Genomic DNA, 22,759 nt, shown 5'->3' with positions numbered 1-22,759 from the left:
ACGTCCCGGGATCCGGGGCGGGAGCAGCCGTGCGTGGGAGGAGACTGCGGGCCGGGCAGGGCCGGGCAGGGAGCGGCGGAGCGCGGCGGCGGCGGCAGCAGGATGCGAGAGGCGCGGTTCAGGGACCACTTCTGGGTGAGTGGGAGCACGGCGGGACTGAAACAGCGAGGGCACAGCCAGCCGGAGCCGGGGAGCACAGCTGGAGATGGAGGGATCACTGCTCTCTGGTTAGAGTTGGCTCCAAAGCCAACGATCGCGGCCGTGGGGTGACACTGCTGAATGCTCTGGGTCGATAGAACACTGGCAAAGGTTTCCCAGGGAAGGTGTGGCTGTCCCATCCCTGGCAGTGTCCAAGGCCAGGTTGGACGGGGCTTGGAGCAACCTGGGATAGTGGAAGGTGTCCCTGCCCACGATAGGGGGTGGAATGAGATGGGCTTCAAGGTCTTTTCCACCCCAAACCATTCTGGGATTCTGTGATCCCCAACAGGTGCTGCCCACCATGCATATCTTGAGAGGTGTGGCTTTACAGCCTGCTCCTTGCAGCCAAAATAATCCCAGCTAGTGGCTGCTGCCTTGCTGGAGGAGGTCAGTGCCAGGCTGAAGCATTTGATACCATTAATTTGCCATTGGTGAACTACTTGGAGACACCATGGTGAAAAATGTTTTATTGATGTGGAGCTAATCCTGGGCTAGGAGCAAGTCACTTGGTGTGGTGCTCTTGCCAGCTGTTGAACCAGGGAGGAAAACCTACAGTTCAGGGAAAACCACAATTTATTCTTTTCAGTCTGAATTATGCTTTTATAAAAGAAGAAGTGCAGGAAACCCACATATCTGCTGCAAAGCTTCAGCTCTGTGGCTACTTGGTTCCTCATGTGGTGGATCTTCGTTCTAGGTATTGGCAACCAGGAAGTAAATTACCAAATTTGGTCTTTTGGGGCTGAAAATCCTCATCTGTGAATGATGATTGGGGTTTCCCAGATGTTGTCTGGAAACAGCTCCCATCTTGTAGGTTGTAGGAGAGAAGCACAGGCCCAGGAAGAGCTGGCACCAGGTTTGAGACTCTTGAGTGTTGAGGAGTAAGTGCAGAGCACCATCCTCACCCAGCATCATTAAAGAGTTAACTGGCATAGCATTGTCAAATTTGTAAATCCCACACAGGTGTCAAACCTGTTGTGGAGAATAAAGCCAACTTTGCATCTGGCAGCTGCTTCCCAGCCATTTGTTACACACAGTTTTTCCACTGTGCTCCCTTTGCTCTGCAGATGTGCAGAGGGGAGGTTTTGAGGGGGGTGGCAGCACCCCTGGGCTGGGGGAATAACTGTGATGCCAGAAAGGCTGAGTTGACAGGGTTTGTGGTGCCTCAGTGGCACTTTGGATTGAAGAAGAGTTTCTCACCTCAGGGCTGACTTTGGCTATTTCTGTCTGGTTTGTTCCTCTCCAGCAGTGGTGTGGTGCTTTTTGAAGGAGGATCCTGAAGGAGGGGGCTCAGTGGGAGAAAACACCAGGGCAGGAACAGCCTCCAGCTCCCAAGACAAGGAGGATCTGGGGTGTTGTGTGGGGTGCTCACCCCTGCTTGACCACATCTATTTCCTGAATAATCCCTGTCCCTTGCTGAGCCCCAAACCACGGGTGGTGCCAGGAATTTTTCCTCAGTCTTGCCCTTTCTGAAGCCTGTGTGCTCCAAGTCCCCTGACCAAGGAAACGTGCCTGGGGCAGGCAGCTGGTGTGGAGGTTGGATGGGAACGTGATAGATGTGACTCAGTGGAGAGACTGAGCCCTTCTGCTGTCGTTGGGCCCATGGAAAAGGCAGGTACCACCCCAGGCAGCTGCCACACCATGTACTGGTGACTGTGCATCAGCTGTGAGGGCTGGGGAGGAGGGGTGAGTAAGGGTAGGAAGAAAAAAGCCAAGACAAGATTTGTGGGGGGGCTGCATATCCAGCTTCCACCTGCTGCTGAGTGCTGTGAGTGTGCACACACTTCCTCCTGCAATTTTCCTCTTAGATTGCTTTGCGTAAGGCAAAAATAGAAGGAGAAGTCTTTGCTGAAGCAAGTGATTTCTTAGAATCATAGAAGCATAGAGCAGTTTGGGTTGGGAAAGACCTTACAAATCATCTAGTCCACCACCCTGCTATGGTCAGGGATGCCTTCCATGAGACCAGGTTGCTCTATGCCCTGTCCAGCCTGGGCTGGAACACTTCCAGGGATGGTGTAGCCACAGCTTGTGTGGGTAACCTGTGCCAGTGTTTTAATACCCTCAGTCATAAACAATCCAAACAATTCCTTCCTTATATTTAATATAAATTTTCCATATTTTATTTTAAAACCATCATTCCTTGTCCCATCATTACAAAGACTTGGTGAGGCACAACTTTGATCTTCTGTAGGTTCTTCACCTCTCAGACAAGGTGAGACCAAAAAGGCCACTGCTGCATGATCCAGGTGGCAGATGCTTGCCACACATTGTTCTCTAGAGGTGATGCTGGCTCAGCTTCAGATTTGCTGGTCCAACAAAATGTCCATGTCTTTTGCTCCCCCTCCGCAATTATCACATCATCCCAATCTACCTGCAGAATCCCTAAATATTGGGAAAAATGTATGTTAATGTGATGGGACCAAATTTTTCAGTGGTTAGAAAAGCCTGTTGAGAAGGAGAAGACTTTGGGAGCACTCCAGGGGATATATGGTCCAACTAATGGGACAAAGACTAAAAAAATGTTCAAAGTCTCAAAACCTAGACTAGTTTTGCTGTCAGATCTTCCAGCTTTGAAATATGACTGGTTGTGAGTGATGACCTCCAGATTTCTTTGTGGGGATGGGATGGTAATGGTGAGGGTGGGCAGGCCCTGGCACAGGGTGCCAGAGCAGCTGTGGCTGCCCCTGCATCCCTGGCAGTGTCAAAGGCCAGGTTGGACAGGGCTTGGAACAACTTGGGACAGTGGAAGGTGTCCCTGCCATGGCAAAGGTGGAATGGGATGAGGTTTAAGGTCCCTTCCAACTAAACCATTCTTGGATTCTGTAATTGTAGGCTAAGCTGCAGCTCTCCCTTTGCTCTGTCAGGGTAGCAGGACTGCACTTCCAGCCTTTCCTGGGGACTGATTGTGTTTTAAACCCCAACACTTCTGGTTCCTTTAGGGGTGCTGTGTCTGCTTTTGCACTGGCTCCTGTTCCCTGCTGGAGCTGGTGGTGTGATATTCCTGATGTGCTCTGTTGGGAAAACACAGGGCCACTTGGCTCTCTGCACTGAGGTTTGCTTATGCTCTTGGGTCTCAATATAGGATGATAAATCTTCTTAAATAAAGATATTTCCTCTCTGGCACCCCACTGCACCTCCTGCTTTCTCAGGCACTGAAGTCCAGACATGCCCAAAGCTGAACATTTTTTTGCCCTGCATGCTCCAACTCCCACAGGCTGTGCATCCTGCCTGCCTGTGAAGTAGCTATGCAAAAACAAAAATACCCCAAAGCTCGTGTTTGTTTGCTCTTGCCCTGTCTGTAGTGATTGCCACAAGTTGGGCAAGCCTGACATTTTGCTTTCATTTGTTTTTTGCAATCTGTTCTTCTTTCACTGTGCAAGGGTTTTTTCCTTCACTTTTTTGCACTTTCTTAGCACATGCCTTGTTCTCCACAAGCCTGTTCTTGTGCCTATTTCAGGTAACCCAACAGCCTTGGGTCTCATCAGTGCAGTTTGGTGCTGTAAAACCACTTGGTCAAAATAGAAATGACAATAATGCTAAGAGCCACTCTAATTCTGATCTGTGGGCTAACAGGTTGTGACTTGGGGAATGGAATTTTGGTCATTTTGCCTTCAATGAGGCAGTGCTCTGCTCCCTGCAGAGTGTTTAGTGATGCTGCTAAAACAGCCTGGGGCTGGGGGGATGCAGCCCTGGGTTCCTGGCTTTATTCCCTGCTGCTGACTGGTGGTGGCTGTTTCACTTCCCCTTTCCCCTGTTTGTCCTTCTCTAAATGGGGACTGGCTTGGTGGAACTTAGCAGCAGCATTGTGAAATCCCCAGGTCCTTGTTTCAAAGGAACAAGGTGGGATTTGTGGGAAGAAATCATTGCATCAAGGCAGAATGGTCCATTGCTTTTGGTGTCTCTGGGATGAGCAGGGAAGGTGTTTGCCTAGGGGAAGGAGACTTCAAATGGAAAATTATTAACCAAAAAGCTGCTTTTTGCAGGGTGCTGGTGCCAGGTGGGTGGATTTGCACTGAAGCCTTTTCCTCCCTGCAATGAGTTTTGTCTGTTCTGTTCCACCCTGCTGGATATGGGGTGGGGAGGAACCACAGCCTTGTGCAGCCTCTTCTCACCCTGCCTCCTGCAGGCACCAGCATCTGCATTTCTCTTTGTCTCAACTGCTTCTGCAGGACAGAGATTTTAGGTCTGTGAACAAGGACAGCACAGCCAGCTACAGCTGCACAGTGTTTTTGACTACTAAAATTTTCACTGCCTTCTGGTGCCTTTCTCTAACAAACGAGGCTGAGAAAATATAATGAGAGCTTGGAATAAATATAGATCTTTCAATAGATGGTCCATGAACAAGTGCAGTGCCCCAAACCTTTAGGTTTGGGAAGGTTGGGACAGACTGATGGAGGGCAGGAAGGCTCTGCAAGGGGATCTGGATCCATGGGCTGAGCCCAAAGTTGTGAGGTTCAACAAGAACAAGTGCCAGGTCTTGCACTTGAATCTCTCCAACCCCAGCAGCTCTGGCTGGGGCAGAGGGGCTGGAAAGGCCCTTTGGGAAAGGCCTGGGCTGGGACAGGGATGGACATGAGCCCAGAGTGCCCAGGGGACAAGAGGCCAGTGGCCCCTGGGCTGTCCCAGGGTGTGACACAGCCCCAGGGCAGTGCCTGTCCCTGTGCTGGCACTGCTGGGACACTCCAGTGCTGGGGACACTCTGGAACCCTCAGGACAAGAGAGACCCCGAGGGGCTGGAGCGTGTCCAGGGCAGGAACGGAGCTGGGGAAGGGGCTGGAGCCCCAGGAGAGGCTGAGGGAGCTGGGAAGGGGCTCAGCCTGGAGAAAAGGAGGCTCAGGGGGGACCTTGTGGCTCTGCACAGCTCCTGACAGGAGGGGACAGCCGGGGGGATTTGGGATCTTACCCCAGGGAACAGGGACAGGAGGAGAGAGAACGGCCTCAGGCTGAGCATGGGGAAGTTTGGATTGGATTTTAGGGACAATTTCTTCACTGAAAGAGTTTCCCAGCCCTGGAACAGCTGCTTGGGGCAGTGGTGAGTCCCCATCCCTGGAGGTGTTTAAAAGCCACGTGGATGTGACACCTGGGCACATGGGACAGGCTCTGGGAACAGGGACAGGAGGAGAGGGGACAGCCCCAGGCTGTGTCAAGTGGATTGGATATCAGGGAAAATTTCCTCATGACAAGGGTTATTAATCCTAGAAACAGGCTGCTTGGGGCATTGGTGGAGCCCCCAGCCCCAGAGGGATTTTTGTGGATGTGGCAGGTGGGGAGGTGAATTAGTGGTGGGCTGGGCAATGCTGGGGAGTGGTTGGACTTAATGGCCTTAGAGGATTTTTCTAATTTGAACTTTTCTATGTCTCTGTGTCTCTCCAATGCCATTTGCTTCACGGGCTGTGTGTTTGCAGGGGTTTTCCATGTAAAGTGGGGTAGAAGATGGAAGTATCAAGCTCATCAGCTTGGTGAGTCAGACAGGATCATGATGTGCTCTCACATCCCCAGAAGAGCATTTTATCCTGTCTTTTGGCTGAAACCTCAAAACAAAACATCACAAGCAGCACACGAACTCCTTCTCATTATTGAGTCCATTGGGTGCAAATCCAGGCAGCAGATCAGGAAGGGGGGGGCTGCATGTCCTGCGAGCTCGGGAAGCATCAGGTGCTGCTTTGTCACCTTGAAATCATCTGTTTGCAGTTTCCATGGGCTGTCCTCTAAAGAGCACGTGGCCTCAGCTCTGCCCAGGGAGGACCAGGGCAGATTTGTGCTGGAGAAGGCAGGAGAGATCCTTATGCTCTGTGTGGGCAGGGCTTGGTGCAATTCCCCATCCTGCACACCTGCCTTTGGGTTAGTTTATTAGGGTTGTAAATATTCTCCTCTGGCCCATGGCTCTGTGCTTGCTGTGTTGCACTTCCTCTTCCATTGCTGTTTCCAGCCCTGCCTTTGCAGTCACAGAATCCCAGAATGGTTTGGGTTGAAAGAGACCCTCAAGACCTTCCAATTCCATCTCCTACCATGGGCAGGGACACCTTCCACTGTCCCAGGCTGCTCCAATTCCCATCCAGCCTGGCCTTGGGCACTGCCAGGGATGCAGGGGCAGCCACAGCTGCTCTGGGCACCCTGTGCCAGCCCTGCCCACCCTCCCAGCCAGCAATTCCTCCCCAATATCCCAGCCAGCCCTGCCCTCTGGCACTGGGAGCCATTGCCTGTGTCCTGTCCCTGCCTTGTCCCCAGTCCCTGTGCAGCTCTCCTGGAGCCCCTTCAGGCCCTGCCAGGGGCTCTGAGCTCTCCCTGGAGCCTTCTTCAGGCTGAACACTCCCAGTCATGCTCGTCCTTTTGACTCTTTCTGTGCCAGACCTGCCCAGAAGGTTTCTGCAAAGGCTGATTTGGCACCATACAACCCTGCCCAGCTCCATCTGGGCTGGGAGCTCCTCCCATGGAAAACTCACATGGAAGAATTTAAAAGCCATATAAATGTGGCACTTGGGGATGTGGCAAGGTGATTGGCTTGGCAGTGCTGGGGAACATTTAAACTCGATGATCTCAGAGGGCTTTTCCAACTTAAACAATTGTGTGGTTCTGTGTTCCATGTAACCCTTGCACCCTGAGGTCTGTTACAGCCTTGGGTGCTTAGGAAACACACACTGGAATTTAACCCTTCTACTGTAGGAGGAAGAGTGATAAAACAAGGAGCTTAGTGCACATTATTGATGGATACTTCCAGTTTTCCCCTGAGCCCAGGAGTGCCAGGCAGCAGAGCAGGATGCAGGAGCCTGTGGATGTGCAGTGATGGGCTCTGACCCTCCCTCCTGCCTGGGCTTCAGTGACCAGCAGCTGTGCTTTACATCCACTTTGTTCCTTTGAAAGTGGGACAGGAATCCAAGTTAGGCTGTTCCTGTGTTTTGCAATGGAGTGAAGCCTGATTCCAGTGCAGTGTTTGCTTTTCACAGACACCATGAGCTGAGAGCTGGTTGTGGGTTTATCAGTACTAACCTCATTTTGTACTTTGTGAAGGAAGTTTGGCTCCTGCTTAGGTTCTGCTGCACAGTCCTGTCTTCCCATGCAGATCTGGCATGCCTCTGGATTTTCTGCCAGTCCCACTCCACCACATCCCCCCTTCACTTCTTGCTTTCTGGTCAATCACAGTCAAGAACCTAAATAGGGAATTCCACCTAGTTAAACTCTTCCTTTATCACAAATACCAGCCTTGTTCCTTCTCCTTTATTGCACCAGGAACAAACTCTTGAGAAATCCCCTCTTCTGCTGCCCTCACTTCTGTGCCAGGTCTCTGCCTGCTCTCAACCTGGCTTTGAACCATTTCCTGAGTCTCTCCATCCTGCCACTATCCTCTTCAGGTTTCTTGATAACTTTTTGTGGCTTTTGTTTCCTTTTGCTGAGCTTCATACCTGTTCCTGCTATTGTTCCCTTTTCTGCAGCCTTGCATAGGAGTGGGGAAAAAAAGGGAGTAGAGTAAGTCAGCCTACATCATTGCTACATCTTTTATTTTTTTATTTTTTTATTTTTTTATTTTTTTATTTTTTTATTTTTTCACTTTATCACTTTTTAATTTTTCCATTTTTCTTCTTTTTCTTTTTCTTTTTCTTTTTCTTTTTCTTTTTCTTTTATTTTTTCTCTCTCTTTTTCTTTTCTTTTCTTTTTCTTTTTCTTTTTCTTTTTCTTTTTCTTTTTCTTTTTCTTTTTTTTTTTCTTTTTCTTTTTCTTTTTCTTTTTCTTTTTCTTTTTCTTTTTCTTTTTCTTTTTCGTTCTCCATTTCCTTTTCCTTCATGCATCAGTGCAATATATGTTTTTAAAGAATAATTTGGAACAAAACACTGACCTTTCAGAAGTCAGTGAGTGGCACAGATGTACCTTGTCTCAACTAGCCACCATTGTTCTCATTCTGGAGTCTCTCCCACCCCTAAAAGAAAAGATTTTGTTTCATAAAGAGGCCCTTGCACACTTGCTGCTGCTGAGCATGGCCTGTCAAACCTCAGGAGGTGGCAGTGGCCATGGATTGCACTGGCAAGGTCATGATTGCTGTTCCTGTGTTTCCAGAGCACGGATCTGACCAGCACAGTTGGCTACGACAGCATCATTCAGCATCTGAATGATGGCAGGAAGAACTGCAAAGAGTTTGAGGACTTCCTGAAGGAAAGGTAGGGAGCTTTGTGCTCTGACAGTGGAGCCTGGAAGTGGTGCTGTGGCACTGCTCCTTCTCCTGCTGTCCCCACTTTGACTTCTGCCGTGTTTAACTGATGTTAAAATGCTCTCCCATTAAGTTCACCTTGCTGCTTACCTTGCAGAAGATGAGGTTAAAAGATTTTGGCCTAGGAGTGCCATGGCTTTGTCCTATCTTTGTCTCTGTATGTTATCTACATCCCACAGATTCAGTGTTAAAAAGTGTCAAGGTTAGGTGCTGCCATTATTAATCAGTGATTACCTAAGCAGATGTTCTGTGGCTGCAAAAACAGCTGTGATGATCTGGCCATGTATTTTGCCTTTAAGGTTTTGCCACCTGGTTAGCACTGGCTAAATATGAGGAGCGTTGTAGAACACGTGGAACATGTACATTACATTGAATTAACATCATTTTGGTAATGACACTAATTGGAAAAAAAATTGATAATTTTGGTAATGACATTAATTTAACTGGAGAAAATCAACCTCTGACTGCATGGCTCAGTACAGAGCATCCTGGAACAAACAGAATGAGCATGAAGAGGAGGAGACCTGCACTTAAAAGAGTCTAATGCACCTACATCTGTCCAGGCTATAATTCCATGTTCCAGGAAAATTTGGGCCTTCCATGAGGAACTGGACCCTGAGAATCAAGTCTCACTCATCTGTGGCAGTGCAGAGAGTGCCAAAAGCCTCCTGTGCCCTCTTTGGTCTCAAAGGAGGTGTAGATTGCCACTGGAGTGCCTAGCCAGGAGATCAGAGGCTGGACCTGGACTTGTCCCAGTTATCCAGTTACACAGTTCCAGCTGTGGAGAATGTGCCTGCTGGATGTTTTGTCTCAAACAAAGCTAATGGGAATGTTGTTAGGTAGAAAAAAAGAATCAATCTATAATACATATTTTTTTCAATTTCCCTATTAGCTTCTGGAGTTTTTAGAGTTAAGGTAGCTGAATTTCATGGCCAAACTCCAGAAACACAGGGGTCTCCACCTGTGTTAGGAGTTAAGGCATTTTAGAAAGTTACTTGTTTTATCCAGTAGATGTTCTAATGGCAGCCTCTAGCAGTACTTGTTCCTTTCCACAGACACCTAGGGTTGCCCAGATGGAGAGAATTATGTTTGACCAAGCAAGTCCAGCCCTGGTTCTGTGGTGATTTCAAAGGAGCTGCAAGAACTGTTTGCTCTTACTCTGCAACACATGGGCTCTCTTTTCCTCCTTCCTTTCTTCCAAGAGGGGGAGATAATATGGTCTCTCAAAGGTGTTATTTATGTCACCTCACAAGATTTGGTCTCTTCTTCATGTGCTCTCCCTAAGGGAATGGGGAATGGGTACAGAGGGTACTTGCTGCCACAGATTGACAGAGGGCAGGGTTAGATGGGGTACTGGGGAGGAATTCTTGGCTGTGAGGGTGGTAGAACTCTCTGTGGCACAGGGTGCCCAGAGCAGCTGTGGCTGCCCCTGCATCCCTGGCAGTGTCCAAGGCCAGGCTGGATGGGGCTTGGAGCAGCCTGGGACAGTGGAAAGTGTCCCTGCCCATGGCAGGGGGTGGAACTGGATGAGCTTTCAGGTCCCTTCCAACCCAATCAGATGATTTCTTTCTTTGGTTTCTCTCTTTCCTCAACAGAGCAATTATAGAAGAAAAATATGGCAAGGAGCTCATTAACTTGTCAAAGAAGAAGCCCTGTGGGCAGACAGAGCTGAAGTAAGTTCACACCTGCTTTTATGGATATCCCTGAAGCAGTGAAGGGGGAAGAGAAGGAAGGAAGCTGTGAGACAAAACAGAATTGAAATGTGAAATGTGATTGTGATGTTCAGAAGATGAGCTGAATCATTCTCATGCATGAGCAGTGCCCAGGGTTCTAATTTGCTTTATTTGGAGCCCACCAAGTTCCCCTTGGCCACAGATTAACCAGAGCACTGTGGATGCTCAGGGTGGTGTGGGCTGGTGGGTCAGCAGAATGCTGAGGATCATGAGACCTTGGGTTACCTCTGGGCAGGTTTTGTAGCCAGAGGGAAGTGCAGGTACTTCCTTGGCTCAAACCATGCAAATCTTCAGAGCTCATCATGCTGTGGCCACCACACTTTACCCCACTTCCCAAGTGACCCTCAGTGCCTCCTGCTACCTCTTTTGTTTCCATACTTTACAAATGCCCTGGTCATTTACTTACAGTTTAATATTGAGGTGTCACTTTAAATATTTCTGACATCTTTACTATGCAAAACTAACAGGGAGAAAAGCTCCCTGCTTTTCCAACTACTGGCAAACACACCATTGTTCATTTATTTACAGTTTCATATTGAGGTGTCACTTAAAATGTTTCTGATGTCTTTACTATGCAATATTAATAGAGAGAAAAGCTCCCTACTTTTCCAACCATGTTGAAATTGTTCATTTGTTTCAAATTATGGTTTTGGGAGGTTGCTGGAAGCATTTGTCCTGAAACTTTGAATTTTTAATAGCATCCAGTGTTCAGAAAGATGTAAAGTAGGTGCCAAACCAGGTGAACTGTGTTATATCTGCTGAGAGGGGAAAGAGCTGGAGGTACTAAGAGGATAAATAAATGTGTTTTGAAGATACTTTTGCCATTGTTGAATGAGCTCAGTTTTGGAAGAGGTGCTCTGCTGATGCCTGTGCCTGACTGTGCTTTTCCACCCTTTTTAATGCCCTGCCTGTATTTTCCAGCACACTGAAGAGATCCCTCGACGTTTTCAAGCAGCGTAAGTAATTCTTGGTGTTTGCCAGGACACTTGGCAGCACTAAAACCTGAAGGCAACTGCTTGGGGAGAAAATAGCAGAGGAATCTCCAAAGCTGTGCAGTGCTGAGGCCAGGCATACTGCTGGGCTGGTTCACCCCAGTGTGTGGGGTTTGGGACAAAGTGAGACAGGACGTGGGACAGGAGACTGCAGGGCAGCATTTTGGGATTTTGGGTTTTCAGGTCTGAATGTGTTTATGTTGTACACAGGAAGCTGAGCATGGGAAGCTCATCTGGAGTTTGTTGGACATTGTAACTCATACCTCAAACCTGGGGGCAGCTCTGGACCCCTCAGGACAAGAGAGACCCCGAGGGGCTGGAGCATGTCCAGGGCAGGAACGGAGCTGGGGAAGGGGCTGGAGCCCCAGGAGAGGCTGAGGGAGCTGGGAAGGGGCTCAGCCTGGAGAAAAGGAGGCTCAGGGGGGACCTTGTGGCTCTGCACAGCTCCTGACAGGAGGGGACAGCCGGGGGGATTTGGGATCTTATCCCAGGGAACAGGGACAGGAGGAGAGGGAACAGCCTCAGGCTGGGCCGGGACAGATTGGATATTAGGGATGTTTTTTCTTGGAAAGAGTTATCCAGCCCAGGCATAGCTGCTTGGGGCAGTGGTGGAGTCCTCATCCCTGGAGGGATTTAAAAGCCTTGTGAATGTGACATTTGGGGACATGGGTTAGTGCTGGCCCTGTCAATGCTGGGGGAGAACTTGATGATCTTAAGAGGGCTTTTCCAACCTAAATGATTGTGTGATTGTAATTGGGGCATCTAAAGGATGGTGCTTTGGCCACTGTAGCTTGTCATGTGTCACATCCTGCCATAGTACCCTCAGACAGCATCTTGAGGTCAGCACTCTGCTATCCTGTGCCCAGTCCATCCCTTGCCCAATCCAGGTTTCTTTGCTGCCCTGTGGACTTCCCTAGCACAGCTCTGCCCTCACCATTGCTGACAGTTCACAGCTGTGGGTTTGAAGCAGCTTTGGGGGTTGAATCAGGAGCTGCCATTTGGCTCTGCTCCCTTGGACTTGCTGGGGTGTGTTTCACAGTGTGGCTATTTACCTTCAGCAAGAGGAGCCTGAGATTGCTTTAGCCTTCCTTTTTCTATGCCTGTAGTTGTTGCCTGCTGGCCTGGGGCAATGCAATGTGTTGAAACATGCCCAGATTTACCTGCATGAAGGGGAGAGCTTTCTCAAACTGGGGAGCAGGTCCCAGCAGGACTGATCCTTACACTGGTGAGCACTGCTTGGAGGCTGCTTCAAACAAGCTGGGAATTTATCACATTTCTGAGAGGGGATGTGTGATGCATTCTAAGCTGACTTGAGAAACAGTCTCTTTAGGAATATATATATATTAATATTGAATTTATTTTCTCTTTGCAGAGATAGATAATGTGGGACAAGGTCACATCCAGCTGGCACAAACCCTTCGGGAGGAAGCAAAGAAGATGGAGGATTTCAGGGAAAAGCAAAAGCTGCATCGGAAAAAGGTCAGATGTGCCTTCCTGCAGGGGGCTGGTCCTGCCCCAGCAAGGGGCTGATCCCCCTGCTGTCTCATGCCATGTGCCAGCCCCTTCCACTCCCCCACTGCCTGTGCTGCTGGGAAGTGCTGAGCTCCTTCCTATGTGTTGTAACTGTGTTGAACTGTGTAGTAACCTCCAACTTCCTTCTTCTCACTTCCACGTCTTCTTTGTGGGCTTTTTGGGGCCAGCCACAGCACTGGAATGTTCCTAAGGCATTTGTTTATACTGCTGTGTGATCTCCATAGCAGCTGCTAAAATGGCCAAGCCTTTTAACATCTTCTGGCTTGAGATTCCTTTGTCAGGAAAACCAGGGAAAACTGCTAGGACTGGTTTGGACTGCAGGGACTGGTTTGGATCTAGCAGAGGGGAGTGTGCTTCTCAATTTTGCCAGGGTCTGTGGAGGTGATACAGGACTGTACATTGCTAGGATTTTGTTCATAGATCTCCCTTGCATACACAATTCAAGGCTTAGGCAGAAGCACAAAACATGAGTTCTGTGAAGGTGATTTGGGTGGATGTAGGTCTTTAAACACATCTCAGTGTGGTCTGTGGCTCTTCCTCTTCTAAGCCTCACAGTGTGTCCTGGAGCTCAGTGATGTGCTGACCCCAGGTCTCTTGTCTTCACAGATAGAGCTGATAATGGAGGCAATTCACAAAAACAGGAATCTCCAGTACAAGAAGACCATGGAGGTAAAGCAAACGTGCTGCTGTTTCTTGCCATGTGGGTTAGTGCTGCTCACACACACACACACACACACACACAGAGCACTAGGATAGGCTAAGAATGAGAGGGGTTTGCTCCTCTGCTGTGACTCTTGAGGCTGTGTCTGTGTGAGTGGAGTGCAGGGTGAGCTCAGAAACAGTGAAGAGCATGCCAAAGACATGGCCAGTGGTAGCCTTGCAGGGTTGGGTAGAAATGGCTTAGAATCAGGGAATTGTTCAGGTTGGAAAAGCCCTCTAAGATATTTGAGTCCAACCATTTGCCCAGTACTGCCAAGCCCACCACTAACCCATCTCCCCAAGTGCCACATCCACACCTTTTTGGAACACTTCCATGGATAGTGACTGCACCACTGCCCTGGGCAGCTTGTTCCCATGGCATGCCAAAGGGCATGAAAACCCTTTCTGGGAAGAAGTTTTTCTGAATAAATGCTTTAAACCTCCTCTGATGCAACTTGAGGCCACTTCCTCTTGTCTCATCCCTGTTCCCTGGAGCAGAGCCCGACTCCCCCAGCTGTCCCCTCCTGTCAGGGAGTTGTGCAGTGCCACAAAGTCACCCTTGAGCCTCATTTTCTCCAGGCTGAACCCCTTTCCCAGCTCCCTCAGCTGCTCCTCATCAGACCTGTGCTGTTGCCCATTCCCCAGCCCTTCTCTGGGCATGCCCATGGCTTTGTTCGCCAGGAGCTTTTCACCCCAATCCAAGAGCAGTCTGCCTTGCAAGGCTTTTCCCAAGCTGCAGGGAACCTTTTGTGCCATTCCCTGCTCTGCAGGCAGCCTGTTCCTCCCAGGTTGAGCTTTTCCAAGGCCTCTCCTCGAGGGGTATCTGTGTCTGGCTCTGGGGGATGCCTGTGTCCTAGGTGTCCTAGGTTATAATGTATGTATGTATCCTATCTACAAAGTTTGTGTTCCATCACCATCTGCTGAAACCAGGTGGGGCAGTGATTCTTATCTCTGTGGGAGATATCCTCTGCTAAGGGGCCATCTGTTAAAACAAGGTGGGGCAGTCATCTTTATATTTTCTGTGACCCATCCTTCCTCCAGGGATATATCTCCTGTTAATGGGCCATTGAGTCCCAGTGCATGACTGATAACATTACATCATCCCACTGGGAGATGCTCCAGCCAGGGGAGGAGCCAAGCATTTCCTATCTAAAAAACCCTTAAGATTTAGAACACCAAGGTAGCCCTTGCCCACTGGTTTCCAGAGGACAAGAGCTACTAGAACTTTCTACAGGATCACTGTTTCCACAAGGCTGCTTCATCTGCACTGCTACCGCCACCCGAACTAACAAAGTATCACATCGTATTCTGACTGTCCGTGTTTATTTTCTTTTTTAGTATTGCATGCATTTTATTTTTCTGTTTTCCCCCCTCTTAAACTGTGTTTCTGAGCTGGGCTCTCACTGGTTTTGCTCTCCCACCGTGGCACCAGGCCAAGCGTCTGTACGAGCAGCGCTGCCGCGACAAGGACGAGGCGGAGCAGGCTGTGCACCGCAACGCCAACCTGGTCACGCAGAAGCAGCAGGAGAAGGTAGGGCAGATGGGTGCCTGCTGCAGCCTGGGAGGCTTGAACCTCCTGTGCTTCCAGGCACTGACCCCCCAGAATGCTGATTTTGACTGGAGGCCTTGGAGAGGGCTGCCAGATTTGAGTGGTGGGGTTAAAATCGTGTGTGTGGTTAGAATGGAGGTGTGTGATGTCACGTGGTGAAGGGTTCGGAATTTGGGGTTTTGGGATGTAGTAATGGGTATGGGACCAGATGGAGGTTCTGGGGCACTGGGTCTTCCTTCTTGTTCCTTCTTCTTTTTGGTTTTAGCTAGTAGTTTTTGGTTGGATAGAAAATCTCGCAGGGTGGGTCGCAGGTCATTGGGTCAAAAATATAAATAATACAGATGTTAGCTTTTAATTGGATAGTTAGGCCTTAAAAGACCTTATAACAAGTGAGATATAGCTCTGTTTTGTCATTTTTATCTTGTTATCTACAAGTTCTGTAGCAGTCACTGGGCTTTAGATAAGAATTAATAAACAACTGAGTCCAAACACAAAAATCCTTTCTCTCATGCTTCAATCCTGACTCTGAAGGCAGAGAAAAAAAGAAGTCAGTCACTAACAGGTGGTCATGGCAGAAAGAGGGAAAGGGATGTCTTTTCTTGCAGCTCTCCTGCCCCATAGCTCTTCTCCCAGCTCTGGGTTTTGGGGTGAGATGAGTGGTTGGTGATGTTCCCCAGTGGGGCTGCAGTGCCACTAATGATGCACTCAGCCTCTTCTCCACTTTTCTTGTTTCTCCTGTTTTTGGCAGCTGTTCCTGAAGCTGGCTCAGACAAAATCAGCACTGGAGGACACTGGTGAGTGTGGAAATGCCATGTTGGGAGGGTGAAGGGAGTGTTTCCAGGGGCAGGGGGTTGTGTAGCCTTGGTGTGCTCCAGCTTTTGGGTCAGGCATGACTCTTCAGAATCACAGTGGCAGTGGGCAACTTTCCTGGAAAAGCCTGCATGGCCCCACCAAAGCCATGTCCTTCTGCTTTATCCCTGATCTCCGAGCCTTTTCAGCCCTAGAATTACCTTCTAGCAAAGGCATTTTTAAATGAATGTTAATCATGGAGTCACAGAATCAAGGGTTGGAAAGGACCTTAAGGGTCATCTCATTCCAACCCCACTGCCATGGGCAGAGACACTTTCAGCCAAAATATGATTTATCTTGCAGACAGGAGTTACCAGCAGAGTGTGACCACAATGGAGAAGATCCGGGAAGAGTGGCAGAATGAGCACATCAAAGCTTGTGAGGTAAATGCCCCTAAACATCTCCACATGGCAGCATGGTCCTCTGGGTTTGCAGTCCTGCAGGGCTCAGGGACTGTGCAGGTTTTTCTATCTGTGTATTCCCCTGGCAGTGAATGTATTGCAGCTAACCCTCTGTGTGGCTTCTGGATTCAAGGCCCCACTGCTTTAAGGTTTATGCTCTTATTTTGTTATTTTTATTTCCCCACCACCTTCTAAAATTGACAGAGTCCAGGTGGTGACCTTTTTGCCCACTGACTGCTTGCATGTGTGTGGCTGTCATCTTGAATAGCTGTGAGCTGTTTGCTCTGGATACTCAGTGGCTCCAGACAGTATGTCCTGGAGCCTTAACACCTGGGAGACTGTGAAACTCTGGAGGGCTTTACATGACTTTTCAGCAGTGGCTGGAGGTGCTGGTGAAGCCATCTCCACCCTGTGCCAAGGGCTCCTCACCTTGTTTCTCACAGACCATTCAGCAGTGTGGGAACCCATCTGAGTGGGTGTATCACAGGGAAGTGAGGTCCAGCAGGGATTTCCAGCACATGCTGGGGAATTCCAGGCTGGTAGCAAGAGGGCTGAGCAGCTGCTCTGCTGCTGGCCTCTGATGTGTGTCTGGGGGGTGGATAGAGACTGCAAAGACAGATTTTATCCCAGATCCACTTCAGGCTTGCAACCAGTTTTCCCATTCCCAGCTGTGCTGACCCCTTCCAAGTCGCCTTTCTTCAGGCTGCTATTCTACTCTTCCCTTTTGAACTGGAATTTGCTGTTTTGTATGGTGTGCATGGTGTGTTTTGTGTGGGTGTTTCTGTGCTGGTGTGCTTTTGGAGTCTTCTCTGGAAGCCTCTAGGATAGGACACAGTTTAGTGGTGGCTTGGCAGTGCTGGGTTAGTGGTTGGACTTGATGTTCTTAGGCAGCTTTTCCAACCCTAATGATTCTGTGGTGGGGAGTGGAAAGCAGCAGTTTTACTTTTGCAGATGGATGGTGTGGAAGTTTTCCTCTCTATGTGCTGCAAAGGTTGTAAGTGATAGCAAGTGTGGATGTTCATGGAAATGAGTAAACACTTGTGAAATTGAGGTGTACCAGACAGCTGATTTCAAAAGGGTTTAAACTTTTGGAAGAGGGCTGGGCAAAAAGAGCAAGAATACCAACCAGTCAATACACCTCTGTTTTCATACATTCCTTGTGCTTTTTTTATTGCTTCATGTCTGGAACATGGAAATGTTAAAAAAACACATACATGTGGGGGAATGTGTTAGTGGTGGTCTTGGCAGTGCAGGAGTAATGGTGGGATTTGATGATCTTAGAGGGCTTTTCCAACCAAAATGATTCTGTGATTTAAGGGTACCTGTGTAAGGGAAGTGGGCTGGGACCACAGCAGCACAGGGTACCTTGGGAACCTCTGCTGCCCTTAGGAAGCTGGCTTGGTCTCCCTAGAGGTATAAACATGCTGGGTGGTCCCCTCCACATTAGTCTTGCAGATTTTCCAACTCAGTGCTCACCTTTGAATTACGTGGTTGCATAGAGGGATCACTTCTCCTCTGGACAAGCCGGAGGACTCACGGCTTCCTTGTTTCCTGCAGAAGACCAACACCAGCTGCTCAGGGCAGTTAGCTTTGCTGTGGCACGTGGGGGTGAGGAGCAATCAGGACCAAAGAGATTTGCCCTGGTTTCAAAGATGTTATGGGCAGTTTTGTCTGTGTTGTTTCAGTTCTTCGAGACGCAGGAGTGCGAGAGGATCAACTATTTCCGTAATGCCCTCTGGCTCCATGTCAACCAGCTCTCCCTGGGCTGTGTCCAGAATGATGAGGTACCTCAACTTTTTCAAATTAAAATCTTCATTTTTCTGCATAAGCAGAGCCCAGTTTGTTTTCGTGGGCACTAAGTTGTGTTACACCCGAGTTGGGCTGTGGCTTTGATTGACCACAGACATGAGCGGGCAAGCAGAAGGACTGGCCAAAACTCTTCCAAATGAGGTTTCCTCTGGGATTCCCACATTTTTAGAGGATGGTGAGGCCCTGGCACAGGCTGCCCAGAGAAACTATGGTTGCCTCATCCCTGGAAATGTCCAAGACAAGGTTGGACAGGGCTGGGAGCAAGTGGAAGGTGGCAAGGGGTGGATTGGGATGAGCTTTAAAGTTCCTTCCCAAACTATTCTGGGATTCTGTGATTCTGTGATTCCCCTGACTCTGGGGTTTGTGTGAATACTGGGCTTTCACCCTGTGTGTGCTAAGCAATTGGGAAAAAGCCTCTTTTTTTTACCTGATGTATACAAATGCACTTTATTCTCCTTTTGCAGAAGTATGAGGAAATCCGCAAGAGTTTAGAAATGTGCAGCATTGAGAAGGATGTTGATTTCTTCGTAAATTTGCGCAAAACTGGAAGTTTGGCTCCAGGTAAGAGCCTAGTAGAATCTCAGAAAGTAGTGCTGCCTGCTCTGTGCTCCCCATGGAGCTGGCTGCTCTGGTCAGCATCATTTTGTGTGCAGAAAAATACCAATTTTGCATTTAATTTGTTGCCATGCAGCACAAGTTTCTGCCACTTTTGACAGCCCCTGGAGATCACAGCCACGTTTTTTAATTTCCTGATCAGGCATTTTCTCAGAGAGGAGAAAGACTTAGCAGCTGAATGTTGGTTTAGCAGGTATTTTATGTCTGTAAGAGGCTTGTACTTTACTACTGTCAACTTTTCCTAGCTCCTGTTGTTTATGAAAACTACTATAATGCCCAGAGAAATGTGACTCCTGCAAGAAGTCCAGCTCCTGTACCTATATCAAGGTAAGGTGTGTAACATGTACAACTGCAATTGCTATTGCAAATGATGCTTGCTCCCCCAAAACAGGCACATTTTTTTCCTTTCAGTCAGTTGGAAGCTTGACTTGAGGGTATTAGAGGAAAATATTTGCTTGCCTGGCTCTTGGTGTGGTGTGAGGAGAGTTAAAAGCATTTGTGGGTGGAGGGAGGAACTGCAGGGCTGGATTCACTCTTGTGGGACAAAGCTGGGCAGGGAGGACAGGATGAAGGGTTTTTCTGTCAGGGGCAGGATGATGACAGGGGCCGGGACTCATGCTAAGGATGAATAATTGCCACTTTGGCTGCCACACTGACAGAGGAGTCATGTCCAGTTGTGGTTTCCTGATGTCTCACTCTGGGCAGAGGCATGCACAAAGGCATGCCCTGAGGCTCACTTGTGATTTTTTCCCCAAGTCAGTGCTTTCTGGTTATTTTTTCCTCTCCCCCACTGTGTCAGGTTCACCTCCCATGTTTGCCAAGTGGGCTGTGGGTGGTGAGCCCACTATGACTTGCCATGTCAGGTCTCCATAAAGCCCAGGCTGGCCAATCCTCTTGTCCTGGCAGCTGGGGGGTGCAGAACCAGGGCAAAGAGAGTCCCTTAGCCAGCAGATCCTCAGCTCTGTGTTTCCTTCTGTGCAGGAGGGGACCCCTGCCCACCCCGACCACTGCACCAGGTGAGTTACTGCTTCATGGGATTTCTGGCCACACTGCGAGCTATCAGCCCTTGCCAAAAGTCCCTTCCCAGCTCCCTTGGACCCCCCTCAGGCACTGGAAGGAGCTCTAAGGTCTCCCTGGAGCCTTCTCCAAGTGAACACCCCCATCTCACCCAGCCTGGCTTGAGCCTCACTCTTGCATGCCATCCCTTTAGCATGGATGGCCAGTGTGTGGTGCTTCTGCTCTCTTTAGAGTCACATAATGAGCCCTTCTCATGGGAAACCTGAGGGGATTTTTTTTTTTTTGTGCTCTTTGTTTCAGGGGAGCCTGATTATGCCACAGTTGATGGCTACAGCTTGGTACATTTCTAGCAGTCACAGTAAGTACCCACTCTTGATGAACAAATGGGGCTTAAAAGAAAGAGGGGGAGGGATTTTTTACTAGGGCAGATAGTAATATGACAAGGAGGAGTGGTTTATACCAGGAGAGGCTAGATTTGGATGAGCTAGAAGGAGAAATTCTCCCCAGTGAGGGTGGTGAGGCCCTGGCACAGGCTGCCCAGAAAAGCTGGGACTGCCTCCTCTCTGGAAGTGTTCCAGGGACACCCAGGCCAGGTTAGACAGGGCTTGGAGCAACCTGGGATAGTGGCAGGTGTCCCTGCCCAGGGCAGGGGGATTGGAATGAGATGGTCCTGATGGTCCATTCTAACCCAAACCATTCTGAGATTCTATAAGTAAGGATTTAATATGAGATGAAGTTACACAGAGGGACAGTGGAGAAATAAAGGGTATTGATTAAGGAATGACAATTTGAAGTGACTGACTGGAAGTGATGCTCCTGTCAGCCCTCCCATCTCTTGTCTGAGCTGTAGCTGTGGTTTAGACACTGTTGATCCTGTTCTCTAGGTTTTCCAGAAGACAGAAGACACTGTTGTTGTGACCAGCGTAGCAGAGATGGTATTTTCAGTTATTCACAGACACATAGAGCTGAACTGCTTCTGCTTTTCAAGAGAATATTTGAGGACTCCAATAATTATTTGTACATTCAGAAAGCGCTTACTAAAAATCTGTGCCTTTGATCAGCAACCTCCTTGGCTGGATTTTCACACTCAGAGGAAGAAAACGACCAGACACAGGGGTGATCTGTGTCAGAAGAAGTTTTTGATGTGAAGTTTCTCTAAAGTGTAGCCATCTAGAAAGTCTGGAGCCTCCCTGTCTCTAGATAACTCAGAAGTTGTGTGTGCTGAGAGGAGTGCTGCACCATGCTTTGGGCACGCTGGCTTGTGCTCAGGGCATGTGCATCCCTCCCACATCTCAGGTTTTGCCTGTTCCTAAGGGCTTTTGCCTGTTCCTAAAGTCTTTCATTAGTGGGGATTAAACCTGTCATTTAGGTAAAATTTTGCTCTTATCTCTCAGATATCTTACTTAGAGGGGCACCAGCAGTTTCACTGCGTTTCTGGCTTAGCTGTGGCTGTACTCCAAGCTTAGTGCTGACACTGCAAGCTGATTTTGCATCTACCCAGGGAGGGCCTGTGTCACATCCAGCCTGCTGGGAGGTCCCAGGAAGGATCTGAAGGAATTAATTCAGCTTTTCCAACCACCTCTCTGGATGAGGGTCTTGTGAGCTTTAAAGTTTGTCAGGTTGTCCCTGAGAAGCTCTGCAGACCAGGCTGGATGGGGCTTGGAGCAACCTGCTCTAGTGCAAGATGTCCCTGCCCCTAGCAGGGAGTTGGAACTGATGCCTTTTTGGGACTACCTAAAACAGAAGGCAGACAAAATTAAGGAAAATTAAAAGCAGTTGTATTTATTGAAGGGCCTTCAGGTACATTTGGGGCAGATGAAGCTCCCCCCAGGGGCTACACCCAAAAAATGGACAATGGGCCATGGTTTTCATAATTGTGTAAGTTTGAGCCATTTGCATATTGGGGGTTAATCTTCCAATTACAGTTTCAGGTAATGAAATCATTTACCCCAAGTTTGCTGCCCTACCAACTCACTTGTGTTTACATCTCCTGGTAAGGTTGATTCCCAAATTCCCTTGATTCCCTAGAGAGGAGTTGTTTTGGCTGACCAAAATAGGAAAGCAGTAACTAACACTCTGTATGGAGTTTAGAGTTATACACTAAAGAATTGTAGGATTACAAATATATTAAAAATATAAAAGCTAAAATCTTAAGGCATCAGAACTAGGTGGTCTTTAAGGTCCCTCCCAACCCAAACCATCCTGGTATTCTCTGATTCTATGATTTAATTAACTTATGTGACTCTCTAAACTTTGGAACTTGTTCTGACTATGCACCACTGGAAACAAACTTTACAGCTGGAGCCGTGAAACTTGTTTCCTGACCACATCTCCTGAAAGTTCCTGCCCTTGCTGTTCCCACAGATACAGATATGATTGTGGCTTTGATTCAGAAGCTTACGTGCCTCAGGGCTGCTGGTCTCTCTGATGTCCCTGTGTGCAGTGCTGCCTCACTGCTCCTCTCTGCCTTATGACACTGGATACAGGGACACAGCACATGGGGATAAACACACTTTACCTGTCTAAGCCTGGGGCCAGGTCACTAACCTGGAGCAACAGGATCTGCTGTTTTCACAGTGTTTTTTCAAATTGAATCTGCATGGCTTCAGCATGTGCCTCAGCTCACCAGTCCTTGGGGTTTTTACTGAATTTGCTTGTGTGGGGAAGATGACACTGAGCTGTAACATCTGCCCTGCTGCCTCACAGTGAGCTGTGCAGAGTGCACATGCCAAGGAATCAGCTGTCCTATTTATTTCTGAAAGACCAAAGATACAAATACTCTTCTGAAGGAGCCTGCTGTAGTTTCAATTCTATAAATACATATTTTGAAAAATAAGTTTTGAGTCTTGTGTTCTGAGCACGTGTTCTTTTTTGAAGTTGTCATGTTTACTTTGTGTTGGGATCCATGCAAAACAATCTAATCTCTCCTACAAGATCACATCCTTGCTGAGCCTTTATTTCAGACCTTGCTCAATACCAGCACAACAGTGGGAGAAAACATCCCAAAAGGGAATGGCATGAGAAGTGCCTATGATTAGCCATGAACTGCAGACCATGCAGGGCTGTTTGCCCTGGAAGAATGTCTGCTCTGCAAAAACTTGCATGGTTTATTTCCTGGGATTTTTCCACTGAGCACAGCAGTTGCTGTTGGGCTTTTCTGGATATAG

At 48.5% G+C, this 22,759-nt stretch overlaps 1 protein-coding gene across 1 annotated transcript; it reads left to right on the top strand.

The window, feature by feature from the left end:
• The first annotated feature begins 53 nt into the window (after window positions 1–53).
• PSTPIP2 (proline-serine-threonine phosphatase interacting protein 2) lies at window positions 54–22,428 on the top strand. The gene is made up of 15 exons (XM_079330374.1): window positions 54–135; window positions 8,245–8,345; window positions 9,991–10,068; window positions 11,050–11,084; window positions 12,493–12,599; window positions 13,260–13,322; window positions 14,785–14,883; window positions 15,650–15,695; window positions 16,054–16,133; window positions 17,837–17,935; window positions 18,425–18,521; window positions 18,821–18,902; window positions 19,557–19,591; window positions 19,893–19,950; window positions 20,477–22,428. Exons 1-14 carry the CDS (start codon window positions 103–105, stop codon window positions 19,940–19,942), a joined length of 1,005 nt encoding a protein of 334 aa, XP_079186500.1. The 5' UTR covers window positions 54–102; the 3' UTR covers window positions 19,943–19,950; window positions 20,477–22,428.
• The last annotated feature ends 331 nt before the right edge of the window (window positions 22,429–22,759 follow it).

The sequence above is a fragment of the Erithacus rubecula genome, assembly GCF_903797595.1.
Source record: "Erithacus rubecula genome assembly, chromosome: Z".
NCBI classification, from domain to species: Eukaryota; Metazoa; Chordata; class Aves; order Passeriformes; family Muscicapidae; genus Erithacus; species Erithacus rubecula.
Note: the sequence above shows the minus strand (reverse complement) of the source record. Positions and strands in the feature narration are given on the sequence as shown.